At 48.7% G+C, this 15875-nt stretch overlaps 2 protein-coding genes across 2 annotated transcripts in view; one reads left to right on the top strand and one right to left on the bottom strand.

The window, feature by feature from the left end:
- PTS (6-pyruvoyltetrahydropterin synthase) overlaps positions 1–8660 on the top strand; it is a 100138-nt gene extending 91478 nt beyond the window's left edge. Inside the window, exon 9 of the transcript XR_015766683.1 lies at positions 7953–8660. The gene's annotated coding sequence lies outside the window, so the exon portion shown is untranslated. The remainder of the gene's footprint in view (positions 1–7952) is intronic.
- Positions 8661–13307: 4647 nt separating this feature from the next.
- Positions 13308–15709, bottom strand: LOC114211318 (non-POU domain-containing octamer-binding protein). Its single transcript, XM_028105826.2, has one exon. The coding sequence runs from the start codon at positions 15623–15625 to the stop codon at positions 14213–14215; it is 1413 nt and encodes a 470-aa protein (XP_027961627.1). The 5' UTR covers positions 15626–15709; the 3' UTR covers positions 13308–14212.
- Positions 15710–15875: the final 166 nt, after the last annotated feature.

Genomic DNA, 15875 nt, shown 5'->3' with positions numbered 1-15875 from the left:
ATATACAAATAGACAATGGCCAGATGATACAAAAAAAAAAAAAAAAAAAAAGGAACTCTGACCCACGATCTGCAGCAGTCAGTGTAAGACGCCAACCCATTCTCTACAGTAACCAGCCCAGGGAGTCAGCCTGCTGTCTCTAAGTCAGACTCGTAGGTAGTCAGACCACTATCTCTAGCAACCAGCCCAGAAAGCCAAATGATAACCTCTGTAATAACAGGCCCCAAATGGGTAAGACTTGATGGCTAGCTGACAATTTCTCTAATTTTTGCCCTTCTTCTAATTTAAGATCTACCAGGAAAAGCCAAATGTGCACCCCTAAACAGTCACATGGGATGCCCCACTTCTAGTTAGCCTGCTCATGTCTTCCCCACACTAGCAGCCTCCAAGCAGGGTTTACCTGAAGCCTTCCCTTTTTCCACGATAGAGCTTTCCCACTTTCTGCCTGCCTTTGGATCTCCACCAGAACACAAGCAATGGTGGCTGACTTCCTTGTGAGCTCTGCATAAATAATCTTTGCCTGTTCCCATTTGGTTGGTCTTTGTTTATTTCCACAGATTCCTTTTTTGATTGTTTGCTTTTCTGGAGTATATCCCCAGGTAATTTTTTTCAAGTAAACTGTCTGGCTCTTTGCAGGTCTGAAAATATCTTTATTTTGTCCTTTCACTTGTCTGGCTTCTGGGATCAAAATAACTTTACTCAGAATTTCGGAGTTACCCCACTGTCTTCTATTATCCAGACTTGTCGTTGAGAGGATTATCAATCCTTTATAACTAAACTCTTTCCCAAGCAGTTTTAGAAATTTCTCTTAATCCATGTTCTGAAAGCACATGAAGATAAATCTAGGAATTGGTCTTTCTGTAATCACCTTTCTTAGTACTTGGTGGGCTTTTCAGCAATAAAGACCTGAGAAATAGCTATTCGCTCCTTTCCTCCCTTCCTTTTTTTTCCTTTTTGTTTTCTCTCTGGAATTCCCTGAGATGGATATTGGCTGTTATTATATATCTTCTACATCTTTCAGTTTTTCTCTCATGTTGCATCTGTCTCTTTGTCTTTTTGCCTTCCATGTTGGCGTATTTGCTTGTATTTCCGCTTCAACAATTTTATTTTCATAGCACCCTATTCTTTATGGATGCAGTTTCTTCTCAAAATCTCTTTGGAGTTACTGAAATGAATTTTTTGAGTTCCGTGATATTTCCTCTATTCTGTTTCTCCAGGGGCCTGTTTGCTCCTTCAAGATGTTTGTTCCTTTGTGTTCTCCTTAAGGGTCTGCTGGTCCTTGACTGTCCCTGTGTATTTATGAGGACAGAACCAGGGTGATTATGGTAGGTAGCCATATGTGGATTTCCTGGCCATTTCCCTTCTGCTGAAGAGAGGGCTACAGGTGGTGGATGGAGATGCTAATCATGCCCTTTGATTTGCTAGTTTTCTAGGGCGATCTGTACCAGCACACTGCATTAGGGTGTCTGAGTGGGGAGCAGTCAGCATAACTGGGATGGCCCTATTTTGGAATGCCAGTTCCACTGTGACGTCCAACCCATTTCAGAAAGAACTCCCACTTTCTTCTGACTTTTCAGTTTCAGCCTGGGGGTGAAGTGCTGGGGAGGCCAATCCTTGAGGACCTCACTTTAGCCAGGCACTTCGTGGCATTCTCCTCTCCCACTGCTGATTATTGGGTGGGGGATGGTGAGGAGGGATCCTGGCCTTAGAGAATGGCTCTTGTCTCAGTGTAGTTCTCTGTCACTGTGGTTTGCAACCAGTGGGGTTTAATTCACCTTGTGAGTTCTTTGGTCCTTTCCTATCCTGTCTTCTGGTCTGAGTACTTTTATGAATTGATTGCCTTTTGTACTTTTATAAATTGTCATTTTGGTTGGATCTTGGAGCGGTCTGCTTTTTTGACCATGTTTTAATGGACTCAAGTGCTTTTGTGTTAGGCTTAGGACTGAGGTAGTTAGAATAAAGATTCTGTGACCAAAGGCAAATCAATTCAATTTTACATGTCACTGCCATCGCCCCAAAGCACCCTCCAAACTACAGAGAGGCAGAGGACCCAAGATAAAGAGGCATTGACAAACAGGGATGGGAGTCCTTTTGCTCTTTACCATTTAGCGGGGGTAAACTGCAGACCCATGGGAGCGTACCTGTGGCTCTGGGGAGATTTGCTGGGCTCTGTCACATTCTCACTGCTATAAGGATGGTCAAATAATATTGTGTAGAACTGGCAGAATTCATTTGAAAGGGCACCCAGGATCTATTTCACTCTCTCCTAGATTCTTCTCAGAAGAATCGGAATTACAGTAGAAGTCAGAGTTATGGTAACCTACCTTTGGAATAACAAGATATATATGTTTCCCAGGACAATTCAAAAATACACTCATAAACAACTTTGCAGAGAATGGGAAAAAAAGAACTCTGTGAAAAAGCTGGCTGCTATGTTATGCACAAATTTTGAGGAGAGAGTAGAAGTCATTGCCTGGTGTCTAGAGAATGGCTACCTGGCACCTGCCTAGGCTATTCCTCAGATTCTGCCCTGACAAGCTAGGGGACAGTGATCCTAAGTTTTCACATAGCATCAGTGCCTTGTTCCAGCAGAAGCCAGCGGTCCTCACACTGTGACAGAGTGTTGATTCTGCCTGGGTACCACATCTTGTCTTAGAGTGAGATTAAGTACATGCCCAGGATCCCACAGACAAGCAAGAGGCAGGGCTGGGATTTGAACTCGGGACTCTCTGACCTCACAGCCTGTTCTTTCTTCTACAACATTGCCTTGTATCATTTCTTTTTAAAGATTTTATTTATTTATTTGACAGAGAGAGACACAGCGAGAGAGTGAACACAAGCAGGGGGAGTGGGAGAGGGAGAAGCAGGCTTCCCGCAGAGCAGGGAGCCCAACGTGGGGCTCGATCCCAGGACCCTGGGATCATGACCGGAGCCGAAGGCAGACGCTTAATGACTGAGCCACCCAGGTGCCCCACCTTGTGTCATTTCTTTAAAAAAGTTTGCATCAAAGGGCAAGAACGACACGCGGCTTAGCCCTGAACACCGGTGGTAACGCACACTGTAAAATGCAGTTGTGGTCTGGGGAGGGAGTGATGGGAGGGCAGGGATGAGTCTGTCTTGTCCACACTGCATCCCAGCCTCGGGGAGGCCCAGGGCCCAGCCTAGCACTGATGCTCAGCCCATATTTGCTGTTGAAGGAGTGAGCTAGAACAGTCAGAAGAATTTTGTGGGGGAAGGCAGGGTTTGATCCAGGCTTTGAAAAGCATTGGCTATGTGTGTTGGGGGAGAGAGCTGAAAGAGCTGTCTGGGTCATGAGAGACAGGATAGAGCATATCATGCAGGTGGGGGCAAGGAATGAGTGTTAAAAACGGGGGCAGGTCAACTTGAGGAAGCAGCAAAGATCATGTTATGGCAAGCCCGAAACATCAGAAAGAGAGACTGGGGAGAAAAGGATGAAGGAATCGGTTGAAGTGGGAGTTGTTTTGTCTTTAAATATGAGCTGTGATGGGTACTTTGATTTCTTGATTCTCAGATATAAAATCATCTAATTTAATGAATTGATAATAATAGTTATTTTATGGAGTCCTCATCATGAGCCATAGATTTTGCTAAGAGCTTTCCATATATCAACTGGGCTAATCTTCAAGTTGGTGAGGTAGACATCATTATCCCCTTTTCTAGAGAAGAGGGACCAGAGGCTCCAAGAAACTCAGAGAGGTTTAGAAACTTGGCCCAGATCACACAGCTGGCCAGGGCAGGGCAGGGGCTTGAAGCAAGGCGTGTTTGTCCCTGAGGTTCTCTCAATGGCCAGGTTCTACCTCCTCCCAGAACAGGTGCAGCGGGCTCGTGCTGTGACAATGGGAGTCCCTGGGTGAGTTGGAGCCAGGCCCGCCGTGTCTTCCCGGGGAGGCTTGTTGCAAGTGCAGGCTTGCTCTGCTAAGGCCAGGTTTGACCGCTGCTGTGCTAGTGCAGGACACTGAGCCAGTGCCCTCAAGGTCGATCTCAGTCACGTTTCTCTGTGCGTCTATTGCTCAGAGACTTGAGAACAACCTTGCAGGAATAAATAAATGAGGGAACAAAGTATATGCTCTCCCCCATTAAGCTTGGCTGGGAGTCTCGCTTCCACACTCCTCACATACAGATTGTAGCTTGAGTGAGCAGATTAACATTTCAGACTGGTTCGTGCAATTAGACTGGAACACCTGGTTTCGCAATAACTCTCATTTTCTGTGTGTGCTGAGGGGGTTCTTGAAATTCCCATGCTTGGTGGATTACCCTAATGACTGGTCACCAGCTGTTATGTTGGCATGTTGCACGACAATTGATTGCAGCTTCCCACTGGCACTTGGCAGCGGCCCCGGCAGAAGCAGGTAGCAGGCTAGAGCTGACACCTTCTCTTCCTCGTGTCACGCGGGGCACAGGCTCCTCTTCAGCGATAAGTGGCTCAGGCTTAAGAGAAGAGTGTCAGGCTGGCAAGCACCCTCCTTGTCTCAGCATCTGGGCTGATTAATCAAAGCCAAATGTGTGGGCAGGGGGCAGTGTGAGGGAAGGAGGCTAGGAGGTGCAGCATCCTTGAATCTGTATGCTGCTTTGTGCAGCCCTGGGGCACATATAATCATTTTGGGGTTTTATACCAACTTTGTTGGCTGATAGAGCGGGTTTTAGAATCTTGATTCACAATGACGACAAACCCTGTGATATGATGTTGTATGAGAAATATGCATTTGGTCATTCAGATACGTTTCCTATCCATCCTCAGTTCCTAGAGATGCTTCAGAGCCATAAAAGTGAAAGAGGCGTCATGTTATACATGAAGGTGACTTTTGGGACCCCACCCAAGGGCAAGGTAGACCAACCATGTGATTAAAGGGTTGGAACTTTCAGTCCTGCCCCTGACCTGTGGGGAGGGGAGAGGGATTAGAGGTTGAATCAGCCAACGGCCAGTGACTTAGTCATGCATGACTATGTAATGAAGCCTCCATAAAAGGGCCAGGAGGACACCTTCTTGGTCCTTTTTGTTGAGCTTCGGTTCTTAGGGAACCAGAGTGTTCCCAGGTACCACTGAGACAGTCCCTAAGCTCCGTGAGGACCGAAGCTCCTTTGTTCAGGATCTTGCCCTATGTATCTCTTCATCTGGCTGTTGATTCATATATTTTTTTTAAAGATTTTTATTTATTTGACAGAGAGAGACACAGCGAGAGCGGGAACACAAGCAGGGGGAGTGGGAGAGGGAGAAGCAGGCTTCCCACGGAGCACGGTGTCCGATGCGGGGCTCGATCCCAGGACCCTGGGACCATGACCTGAGCCGAAGGCAGACGCTTAACGACTGAGCCACCCAGGCGCCCCGATTCATATTCTTTATCATACCTTTTAATATACTGGTAAACATAATTAAGGGTTTCCCTGAGTTGTGTGAGCTGCTCTAGCACTTAAAAGAACCTAAGGAGGAGGACGTAGGAACCTCCAGTCTATACGGGTGGGTCAGAAGCAAAGGTAACAGCCTGGGCCTTGTGATTGATGGCTGAAGTAGGGGGTGGGGATGGGGAAGTCTTGTTGGACTGAGCCCTTAACCTGTGGCATCTGATGCTATCTCTGAGTAGTTAGTGTCAGAATTGGGTTGAAATCTTGGACACCTTGCTGGTGTCTGAGAATTGGTTGGTGGTGTTTGTGTGGGAACCACCCCTACCACATTGGAATTGGGTCTGGACACCCAGAAAGAAACCCAGCCCTCCAAAACAAAGACAAAAATCTGGAGTCTAGACAGAAAGATATAACAGACATTTATCATTTTTCCCGACTGCCTAACATCAGGCTCTCTTCCCCATTGTGTGTAATATTGGTAGGATGCAGAACCCTGCCTTTCTCCTCAGAAAACAACACAGGCAGATTTTTCTTCTCTTCAGCCCTAACCACTGTAGGGGAGGAAAAAATATTTTCTATGCTTCTAGGTTCTTTGGCTGGTCTAATTAAACTGACATAAGACAGATTAATAGGAGAAAAGCAAATTTAATAAAAATATGTGCTATCCTGAGCTAAGGAATAGGATAAGGGGCCTGAAGCTTCAAGGGGAAGGAGGCAAACTCAATAGACATAGACAATAGAATAGCAGATGTTTGGTAATGAGATTTTTGCCGGGACATACAGATAGGCCTTTCACATAAGTTATCTCTGGTTATCCTCAAAGCTAGGCTCCTTATCCAAATTTTTTTAGGGAGTTAAGGGAGAGGTAAAAGTTTTTTTGAGTCTGCTGGGTCTTGATTGCCTTCAGCTCAAAATAATCCACATGCCAAAGGGCCATATTTTGAGGTCTCATATTCTGCTCCTCTTCACAGAACACAAGTGTGCAACTTGAGCCAATCAGATACTCCCAAGCAGGACTTTGAATCTGGTACCAAGGCCTCAAAGATGACAGTAAAAAGGTGCAGGAAGGGAAGATCAGAATCCATCCATCTCTCCATGGCCACAATAGTAGCCAGCATCAGTGGTGTCTTGGAAGAGCAGTGGGGTCCTGACAAAGGTTTTACTAAAATATATATGTATCATCTCCTCTTAATTGCCTGGTTCTTGGACACATGCTAAGACTGGAGATCAAATTTAGAAGAGCATTGTTGAATTTGAGAGAGTTCCTTAGAGTCTTCCCATGGCCAGTGGCAGTCACTGTTGCTTGTAATTGTCAACTAAAAAACAAGCCCAGACTTAATAAGTTAAGAAGAGACTTCACTTGAAAGGATTATTCCAAGGGGTGGGAGAGGGGGCCTGTTGCAACAGGGAGAAGCTCTGACCATAATATTTGCAGGTGTCTGAAGAGTTAGGGGAAGAGGTTTTTCTTTTTTAGGGAGGACGGAACAGTGCTAGAAAGAACCAGGAATGAAGAAGTGAAATGAGGTGATCAGGGCAGTAGATCAGACAATGGTTTATCCTGAGGCCAGCCTGACTCAGGCTGTTGGGTGGGCCAAAGCTTTGGAAGCACCTGGAGGAACAAGAGAATCTTAGCTACTTGCTTAACAAGCATTTTATTTCAGTTGTTTCCAGTGAACTACTGGGGACAAAACAGATCAGCTAATCAGTTATGAGGCAAAGAATGGGAACTTGGAAGGTCAGTGCCTGGCTTTGTACTAGATAAACCAGACTGGCTTCCGTGAGTCTTATCTGTGTGGTAAGGGGAAGAGAGGGTCTTTGTAGTAAGCCATTTCCTGGAACACAAAAGGGTGGAGGGACTTTTTAACCACCGTTTCCAGGAGCGCAGGGCTCAGTCAGGTACAACAAGTCAAGGCTGTCACCACAATCCTGGCTGATAAAAGGGGAACATGCATATAGGGCCTCTGCAACTGCCAGGCATTCTTACCTACATTATCTCAGGCACAGCCCACAAGGTAGGTTATTAATATCATCACCATGTGACAGCGAAGTGCAGTGCAGAGCAGAGACAGACATTTTCAAGGCATTTTACCAAGAAATGGAGCTGGAGCTGGAGCTGAGGCTTGAACCCTGGTTTCGTAGGTCGCAGGTGCGTACCTGCTCCTTTGTACACTGCTGCCTCTCCACGTGGGCTCAGTGACTTCCCGAAGACCACAAACCTCGTTTGTGTTTAAGACACGAGCACCATTCTTTGACATGTAAATGATCCATATGTATTTGTGGACTTTTTCATGATAATTATGTTACATCAATATCTAACGGAATATGAAAATGGGGATCAATTACAATCTCAATTTTCTAGTCTGAAATTTTCCTCTGTAATTTCTAGGCAGTCATCAGCACTTCGCCTGGCTTACAGGCTTGTCTTTGAATGCAGAAGGCCTGCATTCGCACAGCCATCAAACCCTGTCCGCCTCCAGCATTGTGATCAATGCTTCTGCAATCCTTCTTTACCAAAATAACAATTCTTCTTAGGAAAAAGGAGATGGAAATCTGACATCTTTTTCTTTGTTCGTTTTCACATTCCCTACCAGATAAGCCCCGAAAACAACAGCAGCAACAACAACAAGAAGTGGAGATGAAGTATTTTACACAACATCAGGATGGAATCCAGAACAGGCTTTGTTTTGGTCCTGAGAAAGTCATAGAGCCCTGAGAAGGCTCTGGTCACACGGGATAGCAATATTCAAGGGGAGTCTTCCTGCTGGAAGGTGGGACGGACAGCTTTTAAGCTTCTTGAAACTGGGATGCTACAGATGTGTGCTGAAAGGGCCCCAGAGTTCTATGCTACGGGCGGTGCTGGTCGTGCAGATGCCTCAGAGCTGGGGGCTAGCCTGCCTGTGCTCTGGTCATCCTACTCTGCGCCCCCCTGGCTGCCCAGGGCTGATAGCTGACCACTCCTGTTTGCACAGGCCTGCTCTTCTAGCCTCCTTAGGGGGCCCACCCCCCGACATCTTGGACCCATGTCGGGACCTTGGAGCCCAAACCCAGAGCTGGCCTGCTGTGGTCATGGCTGGAGCTCAGATTCTAGAGGTGGACAGTCATGGATTTTGTTCTGGTTCTACCCAGTGGAATCTTGCTGAGCCGCTTGGACACAGTGTTACAGCCCTCTCTGCCTCAGTGTCCTCATCTGTTAAGAGGAGGTGATAACATCCATCTCATTGGGTTGTTGTGAGGGTTAAAAGAGATCATGTAACTAGGTAACCTAAAAGAAGCGCTCAATAAATGTTGGTTAATGGTGATGATGATGATGATGATGATGATAGGCCAAATATATTAATGTGTGATCGTGGGAAAGGAGAAGAGATCGGCCGGACCCTTCTCCCCTTTCTTGTAAGAAACAGATGGTCACTTTCCAAGCTCAGTTTTGGAGCTTTGTTGTCTAACCCACTGCTCTCTATTAATGCCTTGTCTCTGGGTGGGCACGGGACCTCATAATGGTCATTCAGGTCTTAGTCTCCCTCAGTGCTCAGTTTGGCCTGCGGTGTCCCTGCTGACCTCCCGGACCTGCTCCTGGCCAGGAAGCACTCAGCTTACGGTTTGGCTAAACTCTCCTTTGCATGGGGTCTTGCTGCCTTATCTTAGGAGACAGTAAAGCATAGGAGAAAATATGCAACTTCAGCATAAAACCTAGGTGGATTCGAATCCCAGCTCTGCTACTTCCTGTCTGGAAGTAGCTCTAGGCACAGATTAGGCAAGATGCTTAATCTCTCCAGGCCTCAGTTTTCCATTCGGGAAACGAGGAACAACAGTGGCAGTTTACCTAATAGAGTTATGGTGAGATTAATTAAACAAAATAAGAGGTGTACAGTGCCTGGTATATAGTAAGAGCCAGTCAATGAAGATTATACTAGAAAGTCACCTAAGTTTTCTTGTTCCCCTGTGTGCAAAGAATAGTTGAGAGTTGTGTATAGGATATAAGGTAGGAGATGGGGGAAAGCCCCAAATGCAAGCCACTACTAAGGCTCACAGTGGGCCATGGAAGAAGAGGGCTGTGGAGATGGGTTTTGAGGTTGGGCTGGGGGTCTCCAGTCCCACCGTGTGCTCCTGGGGCTGGTCCTGAGGGCTCTAGGGATGGGTTTTGGGGTCGGGCTGGGGGTCTCCAGTCCCACCATGTGCTCCTGGGGGTGGTCCTGAGGCAGCTGCCGTCATGAAGTGGGGATTTTGTTGTGTGCATTCACACCCTGACAGGGCTCACTTTCCAAGATCCTGCCCTTCAGCCTTCAGCTCTGCTTTCCACTGATCCCCCTCAGACCTTTCCAAAGGGCTTGGAATCATTCGTGCAGCAGAACATTTTAATTCGGGCTTGGAAGTGAGTGGAGGGCCTTGGAGCTCCCGATGCCTGCCACTTTCAGGGAGGCAGTTAGAGGTCTGCGCGGAGTGAGTTTGGACGCTGGCTTACTACTTTTCCTGTCTCAGTCAGGCAGGCAGTTACATTTATTAAGTGTCTGTAGTGTGGAAAGGAGTGTGCCAGATGCTGTAGGGAGGGGCAGTCTCCTCTGCAGAAGAGCTTTCAGACTGTCAGGAAGTTAGGACACACATCTGAAAAAGCGACACTGAATTTACGTTTCTGGGTCTGTTTTTATGAACTACATCTCTACAGGGAAAGGGAAGCTGAGCCAAGGCTGAGGCTGGTAGTGCTGTTTGGAGTTGGATGAGGCTTATCAGGGAAGGCTTTCCGGGGAAATTTAGACCCAGCCAGGTTTGGAGCCACCCAGGAACACAGGACGCTGGAGAGAAGGAGCCCCGCGCACGGCCTAGGGACGGTGGCATTTGCAAAGGTTTAGAAGTAGAACCGGTACAACAGATGCTAAGCCCATCAATGTGGCAGGCAATACCCGGGTGATGTCTGTGAAACCGTCTTAGGACGACTGTGGGCAGGGGTAGGCAGCCATGAGAGCATGTTTAATCATAGGTGCACGGAGCATTCATGTACATCCGGGGGAGGCAAACCTTTATGCGGGGCTTGAGATCAAGTACACTCTCTGCTCATTGTAGGTTTGTGGTGTGTGTGTGTGTGTGTGTGTGTGTGTGTGTGTGTGGTTTAGTTGGTGAATTGCTTAGGACTCTGACTGCAAGTGACAGAAAGCAAAGTGAGGCACCTCAAAACAAAATCTTGTAGGGCTAAGAGACCATTAAAGCTGTCTGCATGGTCAGCCTGGTTTTTACTCAGATTACCTGTTTCTTTGGGGGTGGATTAGGGACAGTGAAGGGAATAATGGTAGAGATAAAGCTACCAGTCTCTCTCTGCCCACCCCCATCCCCCCCAAAAAGCCCCACCCTTCGACCCCCACAGGGTGGAGCTTCCGGAAGGGCCTGGAACCAGTGACAAGGCAGTGAGTAGGCTCGTTCTCTCCCTCTTTCATCTCTGTTCCTCCCAGATGTCTGTGTCACTCAGCAGCCTACCTCGTGTTCCCCTTAGACCACAGGGTGGGAGGCCGGCCACCTTAGGGAGACTAAAGCAGACTGAATTAGAATTTCCTTCTCTCTAATTCCACATATTGGGAGGAAATACTGTGACTGGCCTGACGAGTGAGGTGGCTGTCCCTCATCCAGTGACTCTTTCCCACGAGGGGAGTGTGGCCACAGGGTGCAGCACCCCTGCTGGTCCGCCCATGTGGTGGGATGGGTCGGGAGAGGGACCCTGTGAACTGGCAAACACCCCAAAGAGTATCTGGGAAAGTGGTTATGAGGGAAGGCAGAGGGGGTTGGGCCGCTGTCCTGGTCTCTACCTGTGGTGCCATGCGGAGGCGAGGGGCAGACCCCTAGGAGACCTGGGTTGGAGTCTTGACTAACAGCTCTGACCTCAGGCACACGTCCCGCCCAGCTGAGCCTTTGTTTCCTCGTCTGCCATGTGAAGGGTTGGGCTGACTAATTCCTCCCAGCTCTGAAGTGTGTCCCTCCTGACCGTGTATGAGATGGTGAGGGCCCGCTGTACGGTGAGGGCAGTGGGAATGAGTGATGTGAGGAAAACATCACAGGAGGATATTTTCACATCACAGGATGTGAAAAACAACAAGTGGCAGGAGTTGATGCGGGACTGGCTGTGGAGCATGAAGCGACAGGAGGGTTCAGAAGGATCCGGAAGCTGGAGGACAGTGGTGTTCCTCATGGTGGTAAGAACACCAGGAAAGGAGGCCCATCTGCAGAGAGCAAGATGAAGAGTCCAGCTTAGGTGGGGGTGGGGGGTGTCCAGTCTGAGAGACCTGATGATAACCAGGGATGGCCACTCACCACAAGCCGCGTGGCCAGAGTTAGAAATGTGGGTTTGAGAGCCATTTTCATAGGTGTGGTACCTGTAACCAGAGGAGGCTCTGGCGCTGCGGGGGGTGGGGGGGTGGGGTGGGGAAGACAAGGGAAGAAGAGCCACAGGAAGGAGCCGGTGCAGTTGGGAGGGGGGAGCTCTGGCTGGACCTGGGCTGAGCTGTGCCAGATGCGGAGCTGATGCCCCCGTGTGGGAAACAGGAGTGGACAGGATGAGGGCCCCGGCCACGTCTGAGAGCAGCAGGCATGGGCATCCAAGGCGAGGGCTTTAGAAATGAGAAGCAGCTGAGGTGGAAAAGGTAGCCCAGTTTTGAAAAAATGAACTGGACAATGAAGGCAGGAACGAAAAAACAGCGTAGTAGCCTGAGGGACGGATGGATCAGTAGATTCAAGAGGACTCTCTCTATCTCCTTCCCTCCCTGCCTCCCTTTCTCTCTCTCCCTCTGCTCTAGACTGACTATTTGTGTCCTTCTAATGTTCATGTGTTGAAATCCTAACCCCCAATGTGATGGTGTCAGGAGGTGGAGGTGGATGGTATTGGGGAGCTGGTTAGATCAAGAAGGTATAGCTTCACGAGTGGGCTTAGTGATCTTACAAAGGAGACACCAGAGAGCTCCCTTGCCCCCCTGCCATGTGAGGGCTTGGAGAAAAGACAGCCATGTATGACCAGGAAGAGAGCTCTCACCAGATGCTGAATGTGTTGGCACCTTGACCTTGGACCTCCAGCCTCCAGAATTGTGAGAAATAAATTTCTGTTGTTTGAGCCAATTGGTCTGTGCTGTTTTTGTTTTAGTGGTGTGAATGAAACAAGGCACCCTCCTGCCCTTTCACCTTTTAGAATGGGAGGGTCCCAGCTGTGACCCTGAGGAGATCTTGGAAGCACAGCACTAGCTGGTCCCCTCGGCCGTGCCCCTTTGGTGATCCTGACAGTGCAGTGGGGAAGTTTCGTGTGTGGTGGGCCATTCCAGTGAAGGATGTCTTCCTACAGCTGTCGGCTTCAGATCATTAAGGCTGGGAGGCTGAACAACGTCTGGGAGACTCAAAGGATGTCTCTGCTCTCAGTGACGCATTCTCTTGTTTCGTAGGTACTGGCCGCTAAGTGTCTCAACGAAGACTTGGGCAGTGTCTGTGAGTGTTTGGGGGAACAGCAGCTCGTGGGAGCAGAGGGTAAGAAGGGCCTGTACCACATCCCCAAGCTCTGTGCCAGGCAAACTTGTGGTCTTCATGGGCCCTTCTGGAGCCCTGTCCCTGGGTGCCACCCCTCTCAGGAGTCAAGAGCCACCCTTGACTTCTCAACGTGCTGCACTTTGGGGTGCGTATGCCACAAAGCCAGGGCCCTCAGGTGTTTGGGGAGCAGAGTCTTTAAACTCACACCCCTAGAATGACTAAAGCGGTGCTGGTTACTCCTGTGGACTGTCACCTCATGACTCTTAGCTTTCCATGTTGCCAAGCTCCCCAAAGGGTTGCAGGGAGCTTCCCAGAGCCGGTTCTGTCTCCCAGAGAATGCGTCGGAACGTTTTGTTCATCTTGCATGTTTTTGCGTCCCTTCTCCCTGATCTTTCTCAAACAGTGGTCTTAAAAATACAGGACCTCCTCTGGCGTGCAGTTCCCTTCTTTTTTTTTTTTTTTTTTTAAAAGGCTTAAAACGTATTTTAATATGTTGATGCTGTATTACTGCTCCATTTCTCAGAAAAACTCCAAAGGTATCAGGGACAAATCAAACATGGTACACCAATAAAAAAAATGCACAGCATAACTACCTACGATAGGCAAGGCTAAGAGCTACTGTCCGACCTTCAGCACACAGCAACCCTGTTCCCAAGATTGTACTAGGCCTATCAAGAAAAGCTGTGAACAGCAACATCATAGACACAAAAGGGCCGTTCCTGGGTTGTCCTAACCCAAGAAAAAAGATGGGAGGCAACTCAACACAAGATTTTTTTTTAAAGATACACTAAAATGAAAATCTCTAAGAGAAAATGTCTTCCTTAGGACATGAAGGGGTAATATATGGGATATAACAGAACCGTATGTATGTTGTCTGTGACCTCTGTGGACATTTGCCTGAATTCAAACCTGCGAGTGAATGGAACAATGGGGCTAAGGTCATTGGGGGATGCTTGTTTTTGTGGTGTATGTGGCAGTGTCTCTGGGGTTTGGAGGGTATAATGAGAAACCAAATAGAACAGGATGGACAAAGAATGGAATGATCAAGATTAATGGGGGCTCTAACTGGATCCATTTTGCCATGGTCCCCCCCCCCCCCCATAGGCCCTCAACAATCACATGAGACTTCAGGAATGCACCATACAAAATCAATTAGTTAAACGATATACCACACAGAACTGATTTGTTAAATATCGCCCCTCCCTTGCCCTCAGCCTCCAGCAAACTCCCTCAGAGTAGTACAGGCAAGGAAGACCTAACTATTGGGAGGAATCCCTAACACTTTTCCAGGGCAGAATTCTGGCTAGTCCAAAAAGGGTCCTTCTTTTAAGGGTTTTTGGGAAACTAGACATTGAAATTTTTATTAGTATCGGCGACGTTTGTTTGGAGCAAATTCAGCTCCAGGAGCTGCACGGTTGAATGCCGGAGGGGTTCCACCAATTGCCCCAATTCCTTCCATTGTAGCAGCTTGGCCAAAGCGTTCAGTTGTTGGTGGGGTCAATCCCAAGGTTCCATCTGGCATCATAGTGGCAGGTCCTGGAGGAGCTGGGGTACCTGCTGGCACTGGAGCAGGGGGCATGGCGCCTCTGTTGTTGATGCCCATAGCACCTCCCATAGCCATCTGGCCCATCCGTATCTCCTGTTCTCTCGCATCAGGGAATGTTCCCTTGAATCCTTCCTGCTGTCGCCGCATCATTTCTTCCTGTTGCCGCCGCATCTCTTCCTCACGGCGCCTGCGTTCCTCCTCCTGCCTGAGCTCCAGTTGCTTTCGTTTTTGCACTTCTTGGTTGTGCAGCTCTTCCATCCTCCGAAGTTCTTCTTGACGCCTCATCAAATCCTGTCTCATTAGCATGACCTGGTGCTCATGGCGAGCGGCCTCCATCTCCATCTCCAGCTTCTCACGAGCTTCCTTGATGTTGCGGTCCACTTGGTCCTGCTGCTGCTTCTCCATCTCAATGAGTGCCTTCCAGCGCATGGCATACTCATACTCAAAGGAGCCAGGCTGTGCAAATCTGGGTGGCTGCTCTCGCTCCTTGTGAAATTGCTGGTTCTTTATAACCAGCTTCTCTGGAAGTCCCTCTTCATCATCCAACTGGTCCATGGGCTCCACAGTCACAGGCCGAGGAAATGTGGTTAGCAGGAAGGAGCCTTCACTGCACCTGTCCAGAGCTTTCCGAGCAGCTGGCTTCCCTGAGAATTCAACAATGCCTTTTCCTGAGGGCCTTCCTCGATCATCCACGATGACTACAGCCCTTTCCACCTGGCCAAACACCGAAAAGGCTTCCTCCAGCAGTTCATTGGAAACATACTGAGGAAGGTTTCGGACTGTAAGGGATGCACTATGGCAGGCAAAGCGCACACGCAGCTGCTTTCCACGGAGTGGCATGTTGTCCAGTTCTACTTTGGCAATCTCTGCTAGGGTTCGTGTTTCCAAGCAGATAAAGCCAAAGCCCTTATCCTTATGAATGAAGACTTCGCCTGCCTTCCCATATTTCTCAAATAGTTTCCTCATCTCCTCCTCAGTGATGTCAGGAGGAAGATTGCCCACAAAGAGCCGGCTACGTTGGGTGAAGGTCTTCTCTCCTGGTTTCCTAAAATTCTTCAGGTCAATAGTCAAGCCTTCATTTTGGCTGCTGGCTTGTTGCCCATTTGCAGGTATTGGTGGCGGTGGTGGCTGCTGCTGTTGCTGCTGGTGGTGCTGCTGGTGGTGATGCTGATGATGCTTCCTTGGAGTATGGTTTTGCTTCTCCAAGTTAAAGGTTTTATTGCTCTGCATTTTTGCACCCCTCTACCGACTGTTCTCTCCTCAGAGTAACGGCGACGCTACACGGCCTCTACCGTCCCGAGAAAAGAGCGCGCAACCGCCCGTGCAGTTCCCTTCTAAAACATCTCTGCCTTGAACAGAGCCGGGCTCCGGTCTCCCACCCTTAACCAGCAGCTCTTAATGCCGCTGCTCTCCTGGTGGGAAGGGGGTCCCAGGGTCCGCCACCGCCTTCCCTCTCCTGTCCTCGAGGGGGCCGGGGAGG

The sequence above is a fragment of the Eumetopias jubatus genome, unplaced genomic scaffold (assembly GCF_037043125.1).
Source record: "Eumetopias jubatus isolate StellerSeaLion01/CBP00866 unplaced genomic scaffold, mEumJub1_p1.0 scaffold_13, whole genome shotgun sequence".
Lineage (NCBI taxonomy): Eukaryota > Metazoa > Chordata > Mammalia > Carnivora > Otariidae > Eumetopias > Eumetopias jubatus.
Note: the sequence above shows the minus strand (reverse complement) of the source record. Positions and strands in the feature narration are given on the sequence as shown.

What these genes read in the sequence shown, in the direction of transcription:
- LOC114211318 (XM_028105826.2), bottom strand. Translation starts at nt 15,625, where the DNA reads ATGCAGAGCAATAAAACCTTTAACTTGGAGAAGCAAAACCATACTCCA.